General features: G+C 33.2%; 2 protein-coding genes across 2 annotated transcripts in view; one reads left to right on the plus strand and one right to left on the minus strand.

The window, feature by feature from the left end:
• Positions 1 to 20,755, plus strand: part of LOC127734168 (uncharacterized) — a 43,429-nt gene extending 22,674 nt beyond the window's left edge. The window contains exons 4-8 of the mRNA XM_052243900.1: positions 12,709 to 12,867; positions 14,447 to 14,699; positions 15,236 to 15,432; positions 18,888 to 18,990; positions 19,561 to 20,755. Of these exons, the coding sequence (XP_052099860.1) occupies positions 12,709 to 12,867; positions 14,447 to 14,699; positions 15,236 to 15,432; positions 18,888 to 18,990; positions 19,561 to 20,155 (1,307 nt within the window). The 3' untranslated portion in view covers positions 20,156 to 20,755. The remainder of the gene's footprint in view (positions 1 to 12,708; positions 12,868 to 14,446; positions 14,700 to 15,235; positions 15,433 to 18,887; positions 18,991 to 19,560) is intronic.
• A 121-nt stretch (positions 20,756 to 20,876) lies between these two features.
• On the minus strand, positions 20,877 to 24,188 carry LOC127734167 (M-phase inducer phosphatase 2-like). Its single transcript, XM_052243898.1, has 5 exons — positions 24,105 to 24,188; positions 22,933 to 23,031; positions 22,423 to 22,544; positions 21,988 to 22,099; positions 20,877 to 21,196 (listed from the first exon to the last, which is right to left on the minus strand). Exons 1-5 carry the CDS (start codon positions 24,186 to 24,188, stop codon positions 21,062 to 21,064), a joined length of 552 nt encoding a protein of 183 aa, XP_052099858.1. The 3' UTR covers positions 20,877 to 21,061.
• Positions 24,189 to 27,915: the final 3,727 nt, after the last annotated feature.

The following is a 27,915-nucleotide window of genomic DNA, read 5'->3' on the forward strand; positions in this document are numbered from 1 at the left end:
TATGTCCCAAATAATGCCAATGCTAAATTTAATGTAAAAGTCCGAGTCATCCTATTCGTCCTATTTAAAAAAAAACATATAATTTTTATCACAAAAAGAGACTCGATAACCTACCAATATTATTTAGCTTATTATGCCCCCGCCGTAGCGGAGGGGCATTAAACTTTACCCTTGTCCGTCTGAACGTCCCTGTGTCCGTACGTCCCAAAATTGGTTTCCATTCTCTAACTTTAGTTTGCCTCAACCAATTGTCATAAAACTTTTACACAATATATAGATATAAGAAGATGTGGTATGAGTGCCAATGAGACAACTCTCCATCCAAGTCAAAATTTATAAAAGTAAACAATTATAGGTCAAAGTACGGTCTTCAACATGGAGCCTTAGCTCACACCGAACAGCAAGCTATAAAGGGCCCCAAAAATTACTAGTGTAAAACCATTCAAACGGGAAAACCAACGGTCTAATCTATATAAATAACGAGAAACGAGAAACACTTATGAACCACATCAACAAACGATGCTTATTACCACAAAACACAGATCAAATTTTAATTTTGGTGGCGTCACTTTTACCGTTCTAGAGTTATACTCCTTTACAAATAGAAAAATTGCTGAAATTTTCATTTCCGTTCTCTTTAACTCCAATTTGTCTCAACCAAATGTTATTTTGTTCCATAACTTATGCTCTTCTGACTTAAAGTATCAATTTTAGATCGGTTTTTATGTTAGAATTTCACCTACCTACACCCTACAGATGGCTTTATTACACATTTTTGAATATTCAAAAAGAGCTTTCTAAGGATAATTTTATATTCAACGTGTATAACTTCAATCGATGTTTTTACCTTTGACGTTTTTTTTAAACTTTTATTTCCCGTCTTACGAAAAGAGAAGAAGTCTGTTTGTTAACATTTTACACCATATTCACACGAAAAAAACAGGATAACACTCGAAAAAGACCAATCAATTCACGCTTTAAAACGATCAAGGGCACAAAATCGTCTACTTTGTCGTCGTGAAGTTTTCTTTTGATTTTTGTCGAGCCTGCGACTTTTGTCGCAAAAGCGAGACATAGCGATCCTACATTCCGTCGTCGGCGTTGTCGTCGTCGTCGTCCGGCGTCGTCGTCGTCGGCGGCGTCCACAAATATTCACTCTGTGGTTAAAGTTTTTAAAATTTTAATAACTTTCTTAAACTATCCTGGATTTCTAATAAACTTGGACAGAAGCTTGTTTATGATTATAAGATAGTATCCAGAAGTAAATTTTGTAAAAAAAATCCTGTTTATCCGTATTTTACTCATAAATGGACTTAGTTTTTCTGCCAGTTAACATAACATTCACTCTGTGGTTAAAGTTTTTCCAATTTTAATAACTTTCTTAAACTATCCTGGATTTGTACCATACTTGGACAGAAGCTTGTTTATGATCATAAGATAGTATTCAAAAGTTAATTTTGTTAAAAAAATAATCCTGTTTATCCGTATTTTACTTATAAATGGACTTAGTTTTTCTGCCAGTTAACATAACATTAACTGTGTGGTTAAAGTTTTTCAAATTTTAATAACTTTCTTTACACTATCCTGGATTTGTACCAAACTTGGACAGAAGCTTGTTTATGATCAAAAGCTAGTATCTAGAAGGAAATTTTGTAAAAAAAAAATTCCTGTTTTTCCGTATTTTACTTATAAATGGACTTAGTTGTTCTTCCAGTTAACATTACATACAGTCTGCAGTTAAAGTTTTTAAAACATTTATTAGATTCATAAACCATCCTGGATTCCTTCCAAACTTGAACAGAAGCTTCTTACAATCAAAAGATAGTATCTAGAGGAAAATTTGCAATAATTATTTCCCCATTTTTGTTGAGCCTGCGACTAACAGCAAAAGTAGGCGAGACACTGGGTTCCACGGAACCCTTACGAATTTGTTCGTATGAAACTGAAATGTAATCATATGTCAAAATCTGCAAAAAGCAAAAGTATTGCTGTTTATACAAGTATTACTTTTATTTAAAGTAAGTTCTCTGGGGTAAATTTCAGCAGTATGATTAGGGAATTCTTTATTATTTGAAGCAAAAATGCCATCAAGGTAACGGTAAGCGTTTTTAAATGTATCTATTAAATGGAATTTAGACGAATCTTCACTAAGAAATTGGCCATTAACTGAAATTCATAACAATACAGGAACAAGTTCTGAAGTAAAGTATCATAAGGATGAAAATTAAGAATTGAAAAAAAACCATTTGGTATTTCAAAAGTAGTTTTGTAGATAAATTGACTTGTGATTACAATGTAGATTTCAATCATTCCAATAAAGAGTTGGACCAAGTGATACCGGAGCGGACTGTTGGTTGCGAAATTGTCTAAAATGCAGGTTGAGGGTTGCGGGTTGCAGGTTGCAGGTTGAAGGTTGCGGGTTTAAGTATTAGATATACAACGAGGGCATTAGCATGAGAGGGTGTATCTAATTTACACAATTTTATGATCAACATGTGTTAAAGGCAGGGTATCCAATTACGTTAAACAACATTCTGCTGTAAATAAACTTACACCTAACAATAGAAATCTATCACTTTACATTAATCATAATATCTTGAGATGTAAATGCACTTAATTGGTCTAACACCCTCAGAGTTTATCTAATACATACACTTTCTGTTCGAAAAGAGAAAACTGAACAAATATCTGGGTAAAACTTTCAACAAATGCATAGAACATACATACTAAAACATCAAGACTTGACACAGTTTTTATATAGTGGTAAAGACTTATTGCCTTTAAACGGCTAGATGTACATACGTATATCATTGTATATATTTTTAATGAACGGTGTTTCTGAATTTTTCAGCGAAGTTCTATTGCATTCTTAGCAAGGATCCTTCTCAAAAGCCTACCTATTCAAATGTCTTGTTTTCAATTGATGCTCCTTCAAAGTTAAAATTAAGTTCTAAAATGGTGGACGATCGACTTTTTTTAAAAGAGTTATGTCCCTTGGAAAAATTAAATTTATGGAAAATGGCCTCGTTAGCGCTCATACAGGTACAATTCTTGCCAGATATTTATAAAACTTATACTTTAGATTAATATCAGCAGTATCTCGGACAAGTTCTATAAAGGTGGACAATCGGATTTTTTAATAAGATGATAAAATTATGCCACTTGAAAATATTAAATAAGTGCAACGCGGAAGAGATTGGAACTCCTTTTTTATTGAATATCAATCAAAACAATATTCATCTCTTTGAAAAATATGCCAATGGTTCTTAATAGCTCTGTTAAGAATTATTACTGCAGGGTTATATATTTAGTAACCATGCAGTGCAAGTGAAATTTCCTTTTTTCTAAAATTATTTGACAGAGTGTACTGCATCTTTTAATCTTGTGTTTCACATCTGTAATGTCTTACGCAGATTGAAACTTTAATATCATAACCTCCTCTATCTATAAGTTTATTTCTCCAAAGTCATAAAATGTTGTTGAGATCAGTCCCGTTGCTATTTATACTATTAAATGAGAAGACCTCATTTTGTGTGTCGCTTCTCTTCCTTCCACAATAAATAAATCATCATGCCTCTGTGTCCTATAGGTATCACGCATAGTCGCATTTGTCATCCTCGCTTATGATTATTCAGTTTGGGTTATTTTGGGAGGAAACGATAATAAAGGCGTCCCGATAATATTTTCGTCATCGGACGGACTCTTAAGTCATAGACAAGACTTCCGTTTAGGACTCTTAAAATTACATATAATTTTCATAAGTACTTGGGAACAGGACATTTATTTTCGCGTTTTCTGTATACTACATGTACTATGATAATGCATATACTATAAATAAAGTGTATTTGCTATTTACTATCAATTCCAAGTCTACTATCCACGGCGGTCACTGCTATATTATTTAGAGATCTAGAGAGTCTCTATATAATATATCAGTGACCGCCCTAGATAGTAAACTTGGAATTGATAGTAAATAGCAAATGCACTTCATTTATAGTATATGTATGTTCATAATATACAGAAAAACGCGAAAATAATTAAAATTAACAGAAAAACAAAAAATAACGGACTTTGGAAAAAAGGGGGAGGGCTAACAAAAATTGTTATGTCCCCAAGTACATGTACCTATGACCTTTCTAATTTGATACCGTTTTTGAAATTCTCCAGTCATAAAATCTTTTACAAAAATTCATCCTACAACAGATTACATACTTTCAACCACACTCTAAAAGCCCGCGATTTCGCAGGTGTGTTCTAGTTGTTTCTTAAGTGACGACTTGTTTCACTTGTTATTACAATTTGAAAAGTATGTCTAAGATGTGCACTTGTAATTGGGAGATACTCATAAGACATGCAACCTGAAATCAAGGACACCACTCGATTTAAAATGCTCCCCTTTGTACACCTCAGTATCTAAGTACGTCACTTCTGTATTGGAGGAATTATACGTAAACTTAATAATCGTGTTTTGCGAGGTGTTTTGTCTCTTTCTGACAAACCAGTCAGTAATGTTGGACTTCTGTTTTAAAAGTTGTATTTTTTGCTCACCTTGAATAAAGTTTTATAAAAATAAAGTTATTGTTTGACTTGACAGTTGAGAAACCAGATAATTGCTAGAGATAACTAAAAGTGCTAAATCACTGAGTAAAGACCGACAAATAGAGGTGTCCCTTCTGTTTTGGCAAAAAAAAAGCAATTAATTATTTAAAGCTAATAATTTCTTAATATTAGCCTCAAAGATTTTTAATGTCCATTGAAAGGAATTTAATTGTTTATGTAACTAGATTAAGACAGATTTATGTGTCCATATAACCTGTTCAGCCTATGTCAATTTGAAGTTTTTATTACTTTAAATTCACTATAGAATCAATGTTAAGAACTATTAATAGCAATTGAGCAGTACGATTAGCATCAAAAGATACATGTATGTGTATTAAAATTATGATTATTGAATTTGAAGATTATGATAAAAAGAAAATTAAATACTGACAACTGATAACTGACAAGACACTTTTACCACACAGTACTGTAAGAAATAATTGTAAGGACAAGGTTCACTTATGGCACAAAATGGCCTAAAATATCAACTTTATCATAAAACACCAAAAGGTTCACAGTTTGGTTCGTAAATTGGTCTTTTTCAAAAACCTTACTGCTAAATAAATCTGTTCTTTTCATAAAAGTACATAATATTCTCCAAAGTAGGCCCATTTTGGACATTTTGTCAAAATATGATGATCTTGTGCAATTTTCAGACCCAAAAGCTTTAGGAAACCCTTGGCCACCACCTACGATCCAAAATGTTTTGTAACTAAAAGATTCCAATTTTGCGGATATAGAGTTCATCAATATAAAAAAATTTTGGATCGTGAATGGCGGCCAAGCATAATTAATTAAAAAAATTACCAAAATTGACCTTTAATACAAATAATGTTCATTTAAGGGGTCATAGCTTCATAAAGTTGAAAGGAAGGTGCAAAAAAAATATATTTTTGTCTTAATAGTATTATCACAAGTATTTCTATAAGTTTTAAGTTTTTTGTCCCGATTTAAAAAACATCAAAAATTTAGGGACAATTTTAACTCTTCGTGAGCCTTCTCCTTTATTAGTCATGGGGTAGATTTTATATGTATTAATTCCCCTAATATGACCTTTTTACGTATATGATATTTATATGTGTGACCTGCAACCCGCAACCCGCAACCTGCAACCTGCAACCCGCAACCCGCAACCCGCAACCCGCAACCCGCAACCCGCAACCTGCAAAATAGCACTTCCCGTTGGTTGCAGGCTGCAATCGGCAAGTCAGTTGAAAATGAAGGAGGAAAGAAAATATAAGTGTTTCACCAAAACATTATATATACGGGTATATAAGGTTCAATTTGTGAATATTTGAAAAATGTGTAAGAATGTTTCGTATTTTATTTCCTTTATTAAACTGAACGAAGGTTTGAAATTTATTTGAAATTGATTCTTGATGTTATAAAACTTATATGTATGAGTGCCATTATATGAATTTAACTATTATGAGACAAATAACAAATGATTTACCAGCGGTAAAATTTTAGCTGGAGAAGTTAACTCGCTACGGATAAATAGAAGAAAATGTAGAAATTTCGAGAAATCACACATAGCGATGTGTACGAAACAGAACCTTTTCAGGAAAAAATACACGACTTTATCAAAATTCCACTGAAAGAATTATTATGAAAAATAATGACCATAACGCCGGAGTATTTTTCGTTGATTTACAAAGTCATTTAAAAGTGTGCAAAGTTTGCTACAATTCCATTACGACCTTTCTTAAACTATTTATGTTAAATGTTTCGTTATTTGGTTATGTTATATTAAATTTGGAATATCACTTTTCATTCAATGTGTGTGTCCCCGCCTCCCCCTGTTTCTTCAATATAACATGAATTGAAATCTAGAGACACATGATAGATTATCATGATCATGATAATGATTATAGAAAGCCATTTAAAACAATTTACCAAATCTCTAAGGTTAGAATTTTATTGTGTGAACCATCAAATTTTAAGGTGGATTAATTGGTTTCAGTGACAGATTTCCTCTTACAATATTTTATAACAAGTTTAATTGTTTCAAATGAAGGATTTATGCCCATCTGTCCAAACTCATTAAAACAAAAGTAAATAAGATGTAATAGTTATTCAGTATCCCTTTGCATTTTCATCCTTAAATTAAATGAAGTAATTAAGAACTTGTATCTGTCAAGACCTATTGTTATTGTTATTGTAAAATGAATGAGTATTCATTTGGTATAAATAAAACCAAATGAAGTGCAAATGTCAATCATTAAGCAACCCAACAAAAAGTAACTAAATGATAAGAGCATACATTTCAAATATTAACAGAATTATACATTATATAAATAACACATAGCTGAGAGGGTTATTGAGCAGATTGTTACCCCGAGAAAACATTGTCAACTGAGGCGAAGCCAAGGTTGACAATGTCTTTTCGAGGGGTAACAATCTGCTCTCTCACCCTCTCAGACATGTGTTATTTAATTTATTATACTGAATGTTCTGTTATTACTGTCGATTAAATTTCAAATTCAAAGTAATAAACTATGACGTCTTGTACACAACAACCATCCGTATTTAATAAAGCGCACACTTGATCAAGCGTCTCCGTGAAGGGTAATAGAGTATTTGCCATAGGATAGAGTCGTATTTAATAAAGCGCACACTTGATTAAGCGTCTCCGTGAAGGGTAATAGAGTATTTGCCATATGATAGAGTCGTATTTAATAAAGCGCACACTTGATCAAGCGTCTCCATGAAGGGTAATAGAGTAAATTAACATCCTCGTATTAGCCAATCAAAATATGGCATTTTGACGTGAAGTATAATAAAATTAAATGTTTAGAAAAACCTCATTTAATTCCATTCCCATTGTTAATTCTAAACGTAGAATGAGAGGAAAATATTTATTTGTTTGCATGTATATGTTCACGAATACGTAGTAATCTAAAGAAAAGGGAAAACGTAAGCATTTCATAATTGTGACTTTCAAATTATGTCTATTTTTGTTATTGTAATAAATAAACCATTTTCGGCCACTTGCTCTCTTCTGTTTCCGTATGTTTTTTCTTTATTATTTTGTGATATTTATTTATTAAAGATATGTTTATTTAGACAAATTACGAATTTTGAATGAATACTACAAAAAGAGAGATATCGAAAAAAGAAAGCACTATCAAGCCCATTCAAATGCTTAATCAAATGATCAATTTAAAAATTACTGCCAATACTACTTCAAGTGATCTGAAATATTATATTGTACATGTCAATAAATGTCTGAAGGTATATAAATTGTCACTTTGATTAATTGGAAAATAATTAATTTTAAACATTAAGGATGAGTGTTGGTCTATTTTTCAAGATTTTAAATATGCATGAGTCAACTTCCACATACAGTTGAGATCGTTTTGTGGTAATAAGCATTGTGTCTAAGTTTCATAACATTTGGTTGAGGCAAACTGAAGTTAGAGAACGGAAACGAAAATTTCATCAATTTTTCCGTTTTTGTCAATTTTACAATTTCAGATTTTTAACCGTAACTTCAGATTTTCGAACATAAACCACTCTGGAGATTTTCTTAAACGATGCGCCATTGTCTCCTCTACAACACCTATATAGTCGTTGCCCGTCACAATCTCTTCAAATTGGCCCAAAATAAACTTAAATTGCCCTACCCCCTAATCTCATTTTGTCAATTTCACAATAAAAGTTTCAGTTTTTTAACCGTAACTTCAAATTTTCGAACATAAACCACTCTGGAGATTTTCTTAAACGATGCGCCATTGTCTCCTCTACAACACTCATATAGTCGTTGCCCGTCACAATCTCTTCAAATTAGTCCAAAATTAACTTGAATTGCCCTAGCCCCCTAATCTCATTTTGTCAATTTCACAATAAAATTTTCAGTTTTTTAACCGTAACTTCAGATTTTCGAACATAAACCACTATGGAGATTTTCCTAAACGATGCGCCAATGTCTCCTCTACAACACCTATATAGTCGTTGCCCGTCACAATCTCTTGAAATTGGTCCAAAATTAACTTAAATTGGCCTAACCCCTAATCTCATTTAGTCAATTTCAAAATTTCAGTTTTTTAACCGGAACTTCAGATTTTCGAACATAAACCACTCTGGAGATTTTCTTAAACGATGCGCCATTGTCTCCTCTACAACACCTATATAGTCGTTGCCCGTCAAAATCTCTTGAAATTGGTCCAAAATTAACTTAAATTGGCCTACCCCCCAATCTCATTTAGTCAATTTCACAATTTCAGTTTTTTAACCGGAACTTCAGATTTTCGAACATAAACCACTCTGGAGATTTTCTTAAACGATGCGCCAATGTCTCCTCTACAACACCTTTATAGTCGTTGCCCGTCACAATCTCTTTAAAATGGTCCAATTGTTTCTTTTAGTGCCCTACCCCCCTAAACTCATTTTGTCAATTTCACAATAAAAATTTCAGTTTTTTAACCGTAACTTCTCAGATTTTCGAACATAAACCACTCTGGAGATTTTCTTAAACGATGCGCCATTGTCTCCTCTTTAACACCTATATAGTCGTTGCCCGTCACAATCTCTTTAAAATGGTCCAAATTTTTCTTTTTGTGCCCTACCCCCCTAATCTCATTTTGTCAATTTCACAATAAAATTTTCAGTTTTTTAACCGTAACTTCAGATTTTCGAACATAAACCACTCTGGAGATTTTCTTAAACGATGCGCCAATGTCTCCTTTACAACACCTATATAGTCGTTGCCCGTCACAATCTCTTAAATTGGTCCAAAATTAACTTAAATTGGCCTGCCCCCTAATCTCATTTTGTCAATTTCACAATTTCAGTTTTTTAACCGTAACTTCAGATTTTCGAACATAAACTACTCTGGAGATTTTCTTAAACAATGCGCCAATGTCTCCTCTTCAACACCTATATAGTCGTTGCTCGTCACAATCTCTTTAAAATTGTCCAAATTTTTCTTTTAGTGCCCTACCCCCTTAATCTCATTTTTTCCAATTTCACAATAAAATTTTCAGTTTTTTAACCGTAACTTCAGATTTTCGAACATAAACCACTCTGGAGATTTTCCTAAACGATGCGCCAATGTCTCCTCTACAACACCTATATAGTCGTTGCCCGTCACAATCTCTTGAAATTGGTCCAAAATTAACTTAAATTGGCCTAACCCCCAATCTCATTTAGTCAATTTCACAATTTCAGTTTTTTAACCGGAACTTCAGATTTTCGAACATAAACCACTCTGGAGATTTTCTTAAACGATGCGTCATTGTCTCCTCTACAACACCTATATAGTCGTTGCCCGTCAAAATCTCTTGAAATAAGTCCAAAATTAACTTAAATTGGCCTACCCCACCCAAATCTCATTTTGTCAATTTCACAATTTCAGTTTTTTAACCGTTACTTGAGATTTTCGAACATAAACCACTCTGGAGGTTTTCTTTAAAGATTCGCCATTGTCTCCTCTACAACACCTATATAGTCGTTGCCCGTCAAAATCTCTTGAAATTGGTCCAAAATTAACTTAAATTGGCCTAACCCCCAATCTCATTTTCTCAATTTCACAATTTCAGTTTTTTAACCGTTACTTCAGATTTTCGAACATAAACCACTCTGGAGATTTTCCTAAACGATGCGCCATTGTCTCCTCTACAACACCTATATAGTCGTTGCCCGTCAAAATCTCTTGAAATTGGTCCAAAATTTACTTTTTTTTTAAAGATTTTCTTAAACGATGCGCCAATGTCTCCTCTACAACACCTATAGAGTCGTTGCCCGTCACAATCTCTTGAAATTGGTCCAAAATTAACTTAAATTGGCCTAACCCCCAATCTCATTTAGTCAATTTCACAATTTCAGTTTTTTAACCGGAACTTCAGATTTTCGAACATAAACCACTCTGGAGATTTTATTAAACGATGCGCCATTGTCTCCTCTACAACACCTATATAGTCGTTGCCCGTCAAAATCTCTTGAAATTGGTCCAAAATTAACTTTTTTTTTAAAGATTTTCTTAAACGATGCGCCAATGTCTCCTCTACAACTACTATAGAGTCGTTGCCCGTCACAATCTCTTGAAATTGGTTCAAAATTAACTTAAATTGGCCTACCCCCCCCTAATCTCATTTTGTCAATTTCACAATTTCAGTTTTTTAACCGTAAATTCAGATTTTCGAACATAAACTACTCTGGAGATTTTTCTAAACGTTGAGCCAATGTCTCCTCTACATCACCTATAGGCAGTCGTTGCCCGTCACAGTCTCTGTGAATGGGTCAACAATCAACTTAAGGTATCCCCCTTTTTGTTTTTAATTACAATTTTTTCAACCTAACTTCAGATTTTTAACATAAACCATCCTGGAGTTCGTCTTAATAGATACGCTTATGTCTCAGCTGCATCACCTATGCAGTCGTGTACCGTCACAATCTCTATAAATGGGTCAAAAATCAACTTAATGTATGCCCCCTCCTCCCTTTTCGTTTTTACAATTTCAGTTTTTTAAACTTAACTTCAGATTTTTAAACATAAACCATTCTGGAGTTTGTCTTATTAGATACGATAATGTCTCCTCTATGTTACCTTTACAGTCGTTGCCTGTCACAATCTCTATAAATTGGTCAAAATCTTTATGGTATCCCTTTTGTTTTAATTTTTTTTATTCGTTTTTGTTTAATATTTTGAATATTCTCATAATTGTCCGCTAGGTCTCTGTAATTGTTCGCTAGCTCGAAAAAAACGTGATTGTCTTATGTGAAATTGTGGTTTTTAGTTATACCTCCTAATTGTTCGCTGGCTAATTGTTCGCTACAATTGTTCGCTAGCTTGAGTCAAGTGCAGTAAATATATGTTTTCCGCATACGTGAAGGATTTTGTAATTTGCTGTGAAAATAATTCTATCGTGCAGGCAATAATTTGTAATAACACGTTAAGACATTAATTAAATATTTGATGTATAAATTGCGTGATTTTAAATTAAACGGATAGACGCCATTTTTCCTTCTGTGAGCCTCTGACGTTCTATAAGTGTTCTCTATAGCTTAAGGATGTTCGCTTGTCATGTTTTGGATTTTTTGTCAGATTTTCGGAATCCTCTGGTTTTATCCATTTGAATGCATTAAAAAAATTTGCCCATTGACCCCCATTTTTCTTTTTATAAATCTTTTACATGTATAATGATAAGCCATCTGTAAAAGTCTTATAAAATTTTAATTATTTTTTAATAGTTTTGAGAACTTAAACTTGTCAATGATAAAGCTATGAAAAGTCAAGAGAGAACATTTTCCCGCCAAAATTTCAATGGCTAATATCTCGTAGACTGGTACCCGGCCGTTATTGAAATTCTTGACAATACTTTGTATATTCCGAAGGCATACTGGATATTTTACGGAGGGAACCAACCTAAATATCTCGAAAACAAGCACATTGACCTATATATTTTTTTTGCTCTTTTGATTCCTTTATTAATCCCCTATCAATATAAACTAGTGTTTTGAAAAGCTTATTATTTTCAAACTGAGGAGCGAACTCCCTTAAGACTACGTCACTTAGTAACGATCGTTATGATGACGTTGTTGAGGTCCAATTGGGAAAAAGACGTCGTATATACCCCGGCAGATTCCTGAATATATACTGACAACTCTGTGTTGTTATCCAATCACAAAACTCGACACATTTGTAATCCGTAATATATATATATATATATATATATATATATATGTAAGTACGTCTGAACCAGTGACAACTCTACAACAGATTTATCCATTGGATCACCAGCAGTGATGGTGATACATGGCTGTGTACTTTCTGTATATACAACTCGTCTAAACATCAGCCCAACAATGTTAGATCTGTAAATTTTTTGTTCTTCCCTCGCCGGGATTCGAACTCATGCTACTGAGATATCGCCAAATCGCCAAATCGCCTGCACTGTATCTGACGCGCTAGACCACTCGACCACCTAGGCTTCAAATAATAAAGCTTTCGGTGGCCAGGTGTTACCTTTCCTCGTCAGTTTTAATCTAGCGTCGTAATACAGTACATGATATATAAGGCATGAAGATGGAATTGTTACAGATCAGCTGAAATATCTATTGAAAAGGATCCTACAAATATATATATATATGTTTTATATTCATGCGTAGGAAATCAGCTTCCTTTTCAAGACATTCCAAGATTACAGACAGCAGGAATACCTGACTACAATGCCGTACAAAATGTCACAATAATACACCCCAAGCCAGTTCCAGTTCAAATACCAGCTCCGAAAGGAAGACCGCCTGTTGTCACTGAAAGACTTAAAGGTATGATTAGTGAGGACGGTTATGGATGATCTCCATTTAACATGTATTACAATGACTCGCGAAAGTAAGGTCAAGATCAGATAAACCCTACAAGTCAAACATGTACAGCTTTGACTAGTTTTTATGTTCTTTTTGATCATATAGCTCTGTACGTTTTTGGCGAGCCTTCGACTTTAGTCGAAAAAGCGAGACATAGCGATCCTACATTCCATCGGCGTCGTCTGCGTCGTCGGCGTCGTCGTCGTCGGCGTCGTCGTCGGCGGCGTCCACAAATATTCACTCTGTGGTTAAAGTTTTTGAAATTTTAATAACTTTCTTAAACTATCCTGGATTTCTACCAAACTTGGACAAAAGCTTGTTTATGATCATAAGATAGTATCCAGAAGTATATTTTGTAAATATAAAATCCTGTTTTTCCGTATTTTACTTATAAATGGACTTAGTTTTTCTGCCGGGAAATATTACATTCACTCTGTGGTTAAAGTTTTTAAAATTTTAATAACTTTCTTAAACTATCCTGGGTTTGTACCAAACTTGGACAGAACCTTGTTTATGATCATAAGATAGTATCCAGAAGTAAATTTTGTAAAAAAATAAATCCATTTTTTCCTTATTTTACTTTTAAATGGACTTAGATTTTCTGCCAGGAAACAACACATTCACTCTGTGGTTAAAGTTTTTAAAATTTTAATAACTTTCTTATACTATCTTGGATTTGTACCAAATTTGGACAGAAGCTTGTTTATGATCAAATGCTAGTATCTAGAAGGAAATTTTGTTTTCTTCCTGTTAACATTACATTCAGTCTGCAGTTAAAGTTTTTAAACATTTATTAGATTCATAAACTATCCTGGATTTTTACCAAACTTGGACAGAAGCTTCTTACAATCAAAAGATAGTATCAAGAGGAATATTTTTATTGATTTACTTCCTCATTTTTGCTGAGCCTGCGATTAACAGAAAAAGTAGGCGAGACACTGGGTTCCGCGGAACCCTTACGAATTTTATATTAATCTTATACTTACTTGGCTTTTAAATATTTGGGTTTGAGCTTTATGAAGAAAAGCGCTTCGAACAAACGAAATTAATAGTGTTATTTTCATTCATTATCTATTGGGACAGGTACATATAAAGAAAGTGACAAAGTTAACCGCGTTAATTACTCCAAACAAAAATTATTTTTGATATGGAATAAAAATGGACGACAGTAATTTTGTATATCGCTATAAGAAAATTGACACACATGTACACCTTACAATTACTTTTCAGTGGTAAATGAACTGTGAAACTGAGTTCAAGGACGACGGACTATGCCAGACGGAAACTTCAGACCATAAGTCATTTGTATTTCAGATATGGATTATCCAGCTTATCTACCTTATTTTTCGTGTTCTGCGATATTCTTCGTAGGCGAGACAATATAGCAAAAATTGTATGCGACGAATACTTGTGTTCATGCCCTGTGACAGTGAGCTGATTACCGAATTTAGCTATCTGGTTTCATCTATCATTTCTGCATTATACAAATAATTCATTTTTTTCTATTCAATGTACACAGATATCGTTTTTATGAATTCAGTTGTCCCTGCAAACTTACAGGAAAAGATTCAACCTGAAGCAGCTGGGAAAACAGATCATCATCCTATCACATTGGATAGCAAAGACTGTAATGCAACGGAAAAGAATGAAAAGACAAATAAAGTATGTAAGAAAGATTCACATGCACCAGAAACGTCTGCTAATGACAATACTGACAAGCCAGTAGAGGATAGAGAGCAAAAGTCAAAGAAGGCACAGAGGTCAAGAAAAAAGGACAATGATAATAAAAAAACGTAAGACATTTTGCTTGTTAACATTTATACCCTATTTGATAAACTTAGTAACCATCCTTAGAACTGTCCGTTTGACTTATTTTTCTGAATCATTGAATTACCATGAGATTCCACATTTAATTTCAACTTGTGTTATTTATATCTGTTGACATATATACTAGCCCAAGTATGTCGTATCTGCCAGTATGTATGAATTTGTTTTTCTCTCACTTATTTGCAAAAATGGCAATGTTCTGCAAAAGAGTCAAGTAGATTTTTCTTTAATTTTTCTTTAAGACTTTATTGGTCTTCAATCTACAACCTGTGATTGCTGTAGTAGAGAATCTAAAAGAAGTAGCGGATTTTGAAAAAAATAATCTGCGAGCGACGTAAGTCTTACACTCTTGCAAATAATTTTAAAGTGATCAAAAGAGTTTGCAGGGTATTTATACCCTTTCTCATAAACAATATTATGTGAGGTAATTGAACTATTGGTTAAAGAATAAACGTAATTGCACCAAACAACATAGCATTTTGTTTGTAAAATATGGTTCCAGGTCTTCAAAGAAATCAAAGAAAGCAGATCATAGCAACACTTTAGACACAGACAAGACTACCGATGATGATTCAGAGCTTGCCTCTACAACCCTTCCCGGAAGTACGACACAGCTGAGAGAGGAACATCCAGAAGACTTTTGGCCGTTCCCGTTCCCTCCAGCAGAGCAGGAATCTCACGTGGACGACATGTTCGAAGGTAATGACATCTTATATTTCTATATTTCCAACAAATTATATTCTATAATAGGATAGTCTTTTCCCAAATCGGACTTTCCCTGAATTGTTTATTTTGCGACCAACCAATAATTTTGCTGTTGAGAAACGAACTTGTTATAAAACCAACAAGATCACTGCAAATGGTGAGTTATATGAAAAAACTAGTTGCAGTCATAACATTTCAAATGATTCTTGTGTAGCTAATACTACTACTAGACACATTCTATTGTTATAAAAGAAAGGCGAAAGATACCAGATAAAAATAAACTGACAACGCCATGGCTATAAAAGAAAAAGACCAACAGACAAACAATAGTATACAAAACACAACATAGAAAACTAAAGATTGAGCAACACGAACCCCACCCAAAACTGGGGTGATCTCAGGTGCTCCGGAAGGGTAAGCAGATCCTGCTCCACATGTGCCACCCGTCGTGTTGCTCATGTTAGTACAAACCCAGTAATAAGTCTAATTCGGTAGGTCACATTCGGGAAAGGGGACGGGATTGTAGTTACGACATTAGGAACATATCCGCTATCATCTGTGAAACGGATATTCCATAACGGTTAACCAACTCGTGATGGCGCCCGTAAAATTTACGAAGGGATGATTTCAACTTGACCACTTGGAACTCTTGGTTTAATAGCTTCCTTGTGAGCAGCAACCCTCTATCAAGGAAATCATGATAGGAAATAAAAGCCCTGGAATATCGTATCAACAGGGAGATGTGTACTCCGTATGCAGGCGCTGCTGGAATGTTGCTACATAGAAATGGAAAGTTCACAATTGGGAAGCTAACATCATCTCTTTTGTCGTAAAGTTTTGTTTTCAACCGACCCGCATTGTGAATTTCTAAATGTAAGTCGAGATATGAGGCAGACTTAACTGTATCCGTTGTATCCTTAATCTCAAGTTCGATGGGATAGATGCGTTCAACATATTTTGAATTATTTAGTGAGAAAACATCATCTATATAGCGGAAAGTAAAGTTAAAGGATACTGCTAACTTCTTTTCTTTCTTCCTAAGAAGTTCCTGTATGAAGTCAGCCTCATATGAATAAAGGAACAAGTCGGCAAGAAGAGGGGCACAGTTGGTTCCCATGGGAATGCCGATTGTTTATTGAAAAACACGTCCTCCAAACGTAACAAATATTTTGTCAATCAAGAAATCAAGCATCTTGATAATGTCAGTTTCGGAAAAGTTTTTGTTTGAATCAGAGTGATTTTTACAAAGTACGATTTATCCCTCCCTAAGACAAGATACTTGTATCTACGTTGGCCATTTTTTTATGAAACAAAGCAGGACCAACTCTTTCAACTTGACTTTCAGTTTGGAATGGGAAATACTTGTGTAAAGTGTAGAAAAGTCAAATGTTTTAATACTATTGCAAGATAAAAGAGCCTTAGATTGTATGTACTCTAAAAGATCTTTGGATTTTTTTAGTATCCACTTCTGATTCACGCCACCTCTAGAATAGGTAGTTTCACAATAACTTTGAAGTCCGGTTTTGATTGCTGATTAAATTGATGTTAATAATTTAGAAAGAGGTTTCGTGGAGCACTTGGAAGACCCAGCAGTATACTGTTGTTTGTAAGGACACTTATGTAGTTTAGGTATTCAATACAGTGATGGAAGATCCAGTTTTTCATCTTTGGTTGAAATTCCATAGAACAGACGACCTATGATTATCCAGGATTTCCTCTATAGTAAGTGTCGTGGGGGTATGCGTTGAGTTTCCAAGTGAATTGTCAATACCTAATTCATTTATCAAGCAGTTTATGTAATGTGATTTACACACAAGAACGATGTTGTTATAAAACCGGGTTTAAAAAAAATCGAGTCATGGAATTTTCAGTTCAGTGATGTTGATTGGCTTGATGGATTTTATTGTGAAATTATATCTTATATGGATTCATATGATTATCTTTCCGCAGGAAAAGGAAAAAGAAAAAATTTGTTTTCCTTTCCAAATATTTAAGGAATAACTCGGGATAAACTTGTATATGGTACATAATGTAAAAACGCAATTATAAATGCGACACTGTAACATTATTTTTATATTTTTTTTAATTTAGACTTCAATTATACTTGATTTGCATTAACGTAATCCAACAAAAACTATATTAAGTTTACTAAAGTTCCGCATATGAAGAGGAGCAGAAGTGGCGTTGATTTCGGTTTTTTGCCCTACTAAACGGTTACTCATGTTGTGTTGATTGCTCAATGTTTGTGGTAAATTTTGATAACATCCATCATAGGGGCATTCACTCATATTCCCTGTACGTTTCCAAGGGTAACAAGTCGAATCGGCACATAAAAAACGCATTATAGTCATTGGCACACCAATATTATTTTGTCCTTAATCAATATTTTTGTAGAAAACAGAATGTTGTACTAGTTATTTACAGACGTTTTATTGATTATTGGAATGACAATGATAAAGTAAGCGACTAGTATGATTGAAATAACAAATAAATTAAAATTGCTTGATCACGGCATTTCTTTTTTTATTTTATATTTGCTACAAAACCTGATACATGTCGGTTGCTTTCACTTCACTCAGAGAAAATATGAAATCCGTTTGCAAAGAATAAAACTTGATTTTGACAATGAATCAAACTAGTCAAACTTTATTTAATATTACCGAAAATAAAACAACACCTACCTCAGAACAGCCGTATTGATGTGATTGTATCCAAATTTGAATCATAGAAGTAACGTTATTAACTTCAGTTTGTAAGTTTAAATTAGCTCGTTTTCATGATTATGCGCCAAAATCATTAATGAAGTTTCGCGGAATTTTATTTTATTTCAAATTTCTGCATTTTTTCAAGCTCTAACGTATTTACTCCTTTTGTAATGCATTAGAATCGGAATAACAGTACATTAGTTGAAGAGTTGCTGTCGTCAATTTTAATTTGACGGTCGCAAATATCCGTTTTACTGTCTCCGCTACGAGTCGCCAGTAAAACTGTACATGCGACCGTCAAATCGACAATTGAAGACGGTAACTCTTCAACTACAGTACTGTTATTTCTTAAATAAGAAGCAGAAAAAAACTCATACGAGGGCAACCTGTGATGAGTTTTATAGCGGGGTAATGAGGAAAAGCAATCACGTAGCTTTTTTTAACTCCCCTAATTGCATTACAACTATTTTTTTAAAGAAATATTTCCCCGAAAAACTTGTGTTATCCCTATTTAAGGATATATAAATATTATACAAATACTTTAAAGGACATTAATTGGTAGGTTCATTTATAATTCAATTATATTATATTACTCAACAATCATACGACCATACTCATAGTTGCTTTTCAGTTCACACATGTTATCGACACGAAGTAGTAAGAAACTATGTTTTCGTCGTGTTTTTGTACTGTTGTATTTGATTTTGTTTCTATTTGGAGACAGCACTTCACTTTACCTTTCAGGTCCAATCGATGATACAATAGAAGAAAGAGATCCATATAATACCTACTTCTGTAGAGAAAAAGAAAAGGGCGAAGACGATAAACTAAATGTTGATGTATCTAGGTAAGGACCTCTTCGATAGCATATAGAAGCTAACAGGGATCATTTTACATCCTTACAAAATACCCAAAAATTCCATAATACTATAACACAGCTGTCTGATTAATCCAAATCTAAACCAATCACAACGTTTTGGTTTACCCTTTTGACAGTATTACCCAGATTTCATTAGATTGTATTGAGGTTTCCTTTGACATAATTTTTACATTAGGAAATGTTGTTGTTTTATACTTTTTATTTAATAAACCTACTTTTGATATTTGGAACATTTTTTCTAGAGTTTTGAAGTTGTTTGAATCTATAAGTCAAAATTGTGTTGTACTAAGTGGATATGTGCACTCATTTTATCTTCAGATCAATCTACATTTGAAGTATCCTCATAGCAAAAAATGATATTTTCGAAAAAAAGAAGTTTGTCAGCACAAAATCTACTAAAATTAGAGAGTGTAAACTAGAAGATATGTATGATTTTGTGAGAAAAAAAATGTATGTATCTGTTCTGATAAAAGAAACCAATGTCAAATCAAAATGGTATGGTGTCTTCTTTTGATTTCACACTTTTATATTTTTCAGCTGGCAACAATACTTAAGAAATGACCAGCAACAAAAACCTTCAGAACAATCAGAGAAGCTTGACACATTTTTTGTTGAAGAGAAAGCTGAGATTGTTAACTGTCCCAGTGACTTTGATATATGTCCGGTACCTATTGCCTTGACACTTTTAAGGCAGGACGACGACAACAGACAAAATGATAAAATGGATACCAGTTTTGGTAACAGCATAACAAATGCCATCAACGTACTGGGAGGAGATGAAAACGAGGAATGTTATGACAGCAATTCTGCCATTGAAATAGATTCCGAAAATAGTAACTCCGACGCAGAAATCAGTCCAAAAAATATGGTGATAGATTCTAATGATCATTCTGATAATTATGTAAACCATAATAAAATCTCTGGGAGACCGGTCACAACACCAATGGATACACGGCCACTTAAAAAGCGTTCCAATCGGTATATATATAACATGGAGGGTAGCAATGGGACATTAAGTGAGCAGCAAATCTCACGAGATCCTTCGAAATCTCATTCAAATACAGCGAAAGACATCTCTCATAAAATTGATGATTGTCTATCACGGTTAAGGAAAGCCATTGATGCTTCTTAATCAGCTGAGTTTGTTTTATTTGTTTGAAGGGCGTTTTGCTGACGGTATTCAAATGGTACACTGGTACAAACTGTTTTGAAAAGACTATTGTCAAACTGACGATCATATAGAAAGTTTTTATATCGAAATCCAACTTTTATTTTAATCTTTTGTGCCTGTCAATTAGCTGTTTGGATTTCCAATTATCTTATGGTACACATGATTCATAATCAAGATTGTAAGGCAACTTATTATAAGGCAACTTTTTATAAGTGTCAGGATTACATAGAACTTTGTTCAATTGTAATTCAATACATTATTCTTTTTTAATGTAACTTTCAGATTTTGCACCTAATTTTATTTTGTTTTTTTATCAAGTCAGTTTTTTTTTCACAAATAGACCATTTATGTCAGACACAAATTGTATACTAGTATTGTGAAAAATTAACGACTGTGAAAGAGAGTTGAAAACAAATTTATCTCGAAATTTCGTTATTTATATAAAGTGTACTTGTGTATGAAAAATGTAAAAGTAAACATTTCTGAAAGCAAAACTGTATTAAATGATTAAATAAAAGTGTGAGGGCATAACTATTGCTTCATGACTCTGAAACTGCTAAATCTTTTTTTTCATTCTATCAAATGAGCTCGTTTCTTGTCTTTAAAAGTTTTCTAATCGAACTTCCTATAACAGACAGTTTGTCAGCAGACTCGGAATTGGCGAGTCTTGCATGTTCCCTATATTTATATAGCAGCGTGTCTGATTTTTGTATTCTGATAATACGATTACTGAAGAATAAAACCATTAATTTGGATAGCAAGTGATTATGGTGATAATGACCAATCACTGATTAGTGGCACTGCTTTCATTTGGTTTGAAGTTCAGGTGAACGAACTTCGGGATCACTTGGTTGTAAGGTCCTGACATCAGGAATACAGACAGAAAGGAATTCTCTTTTTCTCTCCAGCAGTCCACGATTTAGATTTAGAACGGAATCGTTTGATGTCATCCACATGGTCTTTATGTAGCATGGGCAAATAGTCAACCGGTTCACATAGTTCCTGGAACATTTAAAAAAATTGTAGCTCATACTTCTAAGTAACAGAAGTGCCATAAATCGTTCTAACTTCAAAGTCTTTAAGAGCTGCTGGTATAATCCCCTTTACTTTATACAAATTATCTCTCAGTTATAATAGTAACTGAGTGTATTATGGATTGCTTACTATCATTCGCAAGATATACTACTAAACGTTAATAAGACGACAGTGGTACAAGCACGTTTAAAAAGGTTAATTCACGTTTTATTTACAAAATGTCATGTGTCATGTGAAAATGCGTGAAATTGTGGATTTGAGCATTTTCTTCTTTTTATGTTGTGTTTGGTATCAAAGTCATTATTTCTTATGAGTTTTTAAGTTTCAATATTTTTATTATGCAAAAAGTGCATTTTGTTCGGAAAACAACATTTTGAACTATTTTTCAAATAATTCTATAAGAGACATTTATTAGTCGTGTTAGTGTTACTAGGAAATATTTATGGATTAAGATTAAGATTGTGTCGTGAGAATACTTTTTGACAACAATGGTCATCAATTTAATTTACAAATTGTATATAGATTGACAAATATTGACATTGCATAATTTAATCTTGCATTTCACCCAGTTTTATCATACAAGATACTGAGACTAATTGACAGAAGGAACTAAAATATAGTTATAAAAATGACAATTACAAAGAGTAACGAAGGCATGTAGTATCAATAATGCCAATAATAATTATCAAAGTATTTTTGAAAAGACTTTAATTTAAATACGATTCATATATTCACATATATAAAATCTGGTTTTATACCTTATGGTTTTGGTAAAACTGTTTGTAGCCTCCCTCTAAAATGTACATTTCAGGAAAGGTTAGAAGCGGGTAGTTATTTCGTTGGCGGTCTTTACTACGGAGAAATCGGCAACTAGAAGGAGAAAAATTACAGAAGTAGTAATAGTACGGTTCTCATAGCTTTGACACACATTTTCATGCATATTTAGGACGAAGTTTTACTTTTGAGTTTAACATTTTAAAATTTGACCAAAACTACAATTAAAAGATTTATATTTCATATTTAAAATTTCATTATTTGTTCCAAGTGATCGGTTAATCATAAATAGCAAAAAGGAGACTAGTTAAAAAAAAGGTGAAAATTGAAACAATGGATGCTTAACGATTTACACAACGTATACCATATACGATCGAAAAAATATGACAACTTTAACGGTTTATATAGCGTACACTTACAGCCTGGGTCCTCTTTCGGACGAAAACTCGCAATGAAAAATGAGCACCTGTCTTTTTGCAACGTCACAATTATCTTCAAGGAATTCTATTATTCCATTTTTGGTATAAATATTTTCTGCATTCTACAAAGAAAAAGAAAATTCAGTTAAAGGAGTTCCTAATATACTTCAGGATTTCAATTGTCGAATACTCTTTACTGACATTTTTTTTAACTCAAACAAACAACCAATATAAACATTGTAATTGGAAGTAGTAATTCTTCATTATAAAAATAAGGAGGTGAGGTGTGATTGCCATGCTCATTTTAATACACTTTTTTGTTTCTATCCTATCACCGTTTCTTTTTTTGTCTATCTCAAGCAGGAATTTTCATATATACCGAAATTTTGGTAGTAGGAATATATGTAAATACATAACTGAAACTTTTTGATTATCCACATATTATTTAACATTAACCTTTATATTTGAATCGTACTGCGTAATGGTACATATGTACATCCTTGTACTTACCTTGATATGACCCCCTTCATATTCATAGGGATACCTGCAGTCAATGATACGATAACAGGATATAACTTCCTCATAACTACCATTAATAACGCCTGTCATCTGCAAAAATAGGATTGAAAGGTTACAGCTTTAGCACGTTCAACAATAGAATTGACACATTGATCTATCATTTGTTCAATACAATTTAGATTTGTCTGTACAGAAAACTCTGCCATTTTTAATGTCTGCAAATGTCAGTTTTAAATGCAATGTCCTGCCAACAAACCTGGTAAGATGATTAAATATACTATTGAAGAAGAGCTAAAAGACATCACTGAGATTGATTGATTGATTGTTGTTCACTTAACGTTCAGTGGCAAGTATTTCATGCATGTTCAGGACGACCATCACTGACACTCTTTGACACAATTTGTTTGAATATATAATATGCAAATAAATGTTGGGTAGCCTGTGTACTCCTAGATAAAAAGGCTATAATAATGGTCTTCTAATAGAAATGATAAAATCCTGAAAGTAAAATAGTATTAGGGTTGCAAACATGTGCAGTATAGAAATACAGCCTGGTATTGCTTGACTTTGTCTTCAAGTGTCGTAACGAATATAACGTTAATATAGGTACCGAAGGTCGGTGGTTCTCTCGAGACACTCCGTCTACCTCCACCAATAAAAGCTGACTTCCACGAAATAGAGCAATAGTGCGGAAGTGGCGTTAAACACCAATCAATCAATCAATCTAAATATTTGCTGAAGTTGAGTAATTTCATGATAATTGTCATAAAAATTTCATAAAAATAAAATAACTGAACTAAAAAAACGGTTGTTACTCCTTCGATCAAACTTGACCTCAAATGATTGCTATCGTTTGGGTTATTTTTGTTCGGTGGTCTTAAATGTTGTTCTTTTTTTGTTTCCCCAGCTGTTTATCTCGAACGTATCTGAATATGGTATGGTTATTCTAGAAACAGACGTGTAGTGCATCGATGCTATTGGCAATCTAAAATCCGACCACGCACCATATAAAATGACTGAAAAACCAGCAAGTGCCCTGATAGTAGTAATAATACGTGATGCTTAACGAGGGGAAACTTTTACCTCTTTGTTGTATTACGTGCATGTATTTAGGGGGGCACAATTGTTAAGTATGAGCAGGTTTGCATTGTATACACACTTACAGTATTATGTGAGATAGTCTTGAGGTCACAGTTTTTCCCCGTCATAGTACGAAGGGCATATCTTCGACTTCCGTCTCCTATCATATCATTGTCGCCTGATGTTTCATTTACAACAACCTCCGATTCAATAATCTGATCATATATCTGATCCTGAAAAATGGACACTATACTTAAGTAAAAGTCAGTTTAATGCATGAATGTGAATAGGAAAATATGATAATGACATTAAAAAGTTTCTTAACAAACATGTATATTAAAGGGATATAAATTCATGATAAAAGAAGTTGTTTTAATATCTAATCAGTTTCTATCTACATATAATTTAAAAAAAACCCACTAAATTAAGACAGTTTTTACATACCCCGAACGACAAAGATTGTTTAAATCTTTTAACATGATGAAGTCGTACAGAACTACCAAGATCTAATGACATGAACGAAGATCGTTTTGTTTTTCTTTTAAAACTGCCATTCTTGTCCTGGAAAATGACGAAAATACATTATGGGTTTGCCGTCAAGACAGTCGACATAAAACGGAAACTAGAAAAACCTAGATTCTCCACATTGTCAGTCATCAGAATTGACGTCTACAAATATTTTATATCATTCGACACCTGCCATAAGATAAGCATATATAAGGATAAACATATTTATATTTACAAAAAAAGGAGATATGATATGATGGCCAATGAGTCAATTACCCACCAGTGTCCAAATGATGTAGATGTTAGCACTTATAAGTCACCGTACGACCTACAACAATGAACAAAATCCCATACCGCATAGCAAGCTATAACAGGCCACGAGATAACAAAAAAACAATTCAAACGAGAAAACCTGATTAATGTACAAAACAACAAAAGAAAAACATATATTACTTACAGCAAACAAACGACAACCTCTGAATTACAGGCTCCTGACTTGGGACAGACACCTACAGAATGTGACGGGGTTAAACATGTTTGCGGATTCCCAACCCTCACCCTAAGCTGGGACAGTAGTGCAACGGCACAACATAAGCACTTACTAAAAACAATCAGGTGAAAAGGGCTTGACTCATCGGATCGATTCCAAGCATAAAGCAACTAACAAAACACTAAAGATACAAAGTACCGATCTGAGAGTACTCGCAGTTATACTGAAAGCTAGTTCAAAGCCAATAAAAATATCATGTATCGAAGACAAAATATCAATTAGTACACATCCAATGGATTTAGTATAGAGACGTCATGAACATTCTAGGAAAACATGACACTGTGCAATGCCAAAATATAAGTATCGACAGGATGAAAACCGAAAGATTTAAAAAACTGTATAACTATGTTTTAATCAATTGATAACAAAAACAAATTGAATTTTAGTACCGATAAAAACAATATTCAAAGATCATTGACCGCTAACTTTACATACATGATCTTATTACGGTGTTAAATTGATCACCTTTTAGAATAAGTTTATTCAAAGAATCGATAAGCTTACATGGATCGAATCTATTTTACGGGTTCTACAAACAAATTTATGAATGGTTAATAAGCAAATTATTTTTCACTGAACGACAAGCTAAAATTTTTGGGCGTCATCGAAATTTAAAGTGTTAGGTGTTTGCATTTGCATGTTTGAATGTACTCTTTAATATAAATATTGCTTACAAGCTATCTAGCTAAAATAGCTAAAATAGTTACAGGCAACTCACAGCATAAATTATGAAAAAAAGGAAGAAAAAAATATTTAATTTTGGCATGATGAAATCGCCTGTACCATGGGTGAAAATATACTGATACTTTTTATATGTCAAAAAGAAGTGGTCTTTGGCTATTGGTTAGACAGACAGTATAATAGAAGAACCAACCACATCAAACTCCCATCATATTCCTGACAGAAAGACGATACATTAAATTTATTTTCCCAAACAAGTTACAGGGAGAAGACGATTTTGGTCATTGTGATTCCAATGTCTTATAATCGAATAAATCCTAAACTGAATTGAAATAGAAAGTCTGTGTTAATATTTGTGTTCCGTTTGTGTATGTGCAAGTTTGCCAGCTTACCTTTTGAAGAAAGTCAATCGGATATATTAAATCTGTAATATCATCTTCTTCACAATCCATTGCTCGACTGGGTAATTCACATAAAACAGACATATTTCTTTCATAGGAAATACAATGCTGAAAAGTAGAAAGCAGATACAATGGTTTTGATTTGGTCGAATAGAATACAAAGACATGTGGGCAGAAGAACACTGGAAATAAATAATTGCAGTGATATATAAACTTGTTAAAATATGGGAAAAAACTATACGTGTATTACTATTTAGATAACTTAAAATCTTTAAGACAAATCAAATGTTTGTAAATTTGAAGAAGTTTGAGTTTTTATCTCTATATATATATGCTTTACCTATAGTTGTTAATTTCTATGTCCTTTGGTCACTTGTGGAGAGTTGTCTCATTGACAATCATACCACATCTTCTTATTTTTATATTTCTAGAAAATATCCAATAATAACGGACCAATTATAAGTTTCTCACCTTTGTACAAGGTTTTTCCCTTATCATAACACCTTGAGCCACACACAGTTTACAGAGTGCACGAGCCTAGTGAGCAGACTGGTAAAATGCTTTTAGCTGTGACACACTTGGATCTTCATGGCTTATATTCAGCCAAAAGCAGTATTTGTAAGATTTGACACTTAACAACACATCAACATAATTGTTTTCATTGTTTTGAATCGGTGTTTTTAATTGCTAGTATGTAGATTAATTGCAATTATCAGTAACTCGTCTTAATGGTCCACAGGGCTTTCAATAAAAATACATTTTACAGAAATAATCAGAACAAAGAGTTATAAAAAAAAAACTCTCCATTTTAGTTAAGTTTGGTAAAAAGCGGTTAATGCGGAACTGCATATATATATATATATATATATATATATATATATATATATATATAAAGCGGAGGTTGTTAATTCAACATTGAATATGATGTGGTGATTATTTTTCCTGGGAATAGTATAATTAAATATAATATTATGTCCAAGCTTTTACTCTAAACTTAATACGCAAAACCAAAAATTAATAAATTGAACAAAATAACTTTGAAAAATAGTGCGTGTTAAGCAAAAGAAATAAAATAGTGCGTGTTAAGCAAAAGAAATAAAATTTTATTCATCGTAACCTTAATTCATAAAAAGATCACATTAACAAAAAAAAAAAAAAAACAACAAAAAACAAAAAAAAAGTACTGAAACGCACGTTGCATCCTGAATCGTTAACAGAGACTAAGGTCTGTCGATTTCTATCAGACGGGAATACACCGTCATTAAGAAACCTAGCTTCAGTAGCTCCTCGATCAAGGAAACCATGATAGGAAACACCAGTTCTGGAATATCATATTAACTAAAATGTTTAACCCGCCACACTCTATGTGCTGGTCTCAAGTCAGGAGCCTTTAATTTTAGAGGTCGTGTGTTGCTGTATATCACACTTGTTTTGTACAGAAGTTCGTTTTCTCGTTTGAATTGTTTTGCATTTGTCATTTCGGGTCTTTTTATAGCTTGCTTTGCGGTATGGGTTATGCCCATTGTTGAAAGCCGAACGATGGCCTATATAGGAGCTAACATTTACGTCATTTCGTCTTTGGTGGAGAGTTGTCTCGTTGGTAATCATACCACTTCTTATTTTTATATAAGAGATATATACTCGCTGTGAATATAGTTCACCTACAGATGCTGCTAGGATGCTGCTACATAAACAAAGTTCAGGACAGAAAATTTAATCATCATTTCTGTAGTCAACAGAAATTTCAATTGATCT

This window comes from Mytilus californianus, unplaced genomic scaffold (genome assembly GCF_021869535.1).
Source record: "Mytilus californianus isolate M0D057914Y unplaced genomic scaffold, xbMytCali1.0.p SCAF_3, whole genome shotgun sequence".
NCBI classification, from domain to species: Eukaryota; Metazoa; Mollusca; class Bivalvia; order Mytilida; family Mytilidae; genus Mytilus; species Mytilus californianus.

What these genes read in the sequence shown, in the direction of transcription:
- LOC127734167 (XM_052243898.1), bottom strand. Translation starts at nt 24,188, where the DNA reads ATGATAGGAGACGGAAGTCGAAGATATGCCCTTCGTACTATGACGGGG. An exon ending in AGACTATCTCACATAATACT is followed by an intron (nt 23,032 to 24,104) that starts GTAAGTGTGTAT and finishes CTATTTTTGCAG; the next exon opens with ATGACAGGCGTTATTAATGG. An exon ending in ATGAAGGGGGTCATATCAAG is followed by an intron (nt 22,545 to 22,932) that starts GTAAGTACAAGG and finishes TTTTCTTTGTAG; the next exon opens with AATGCAGAAAATATTTATAC.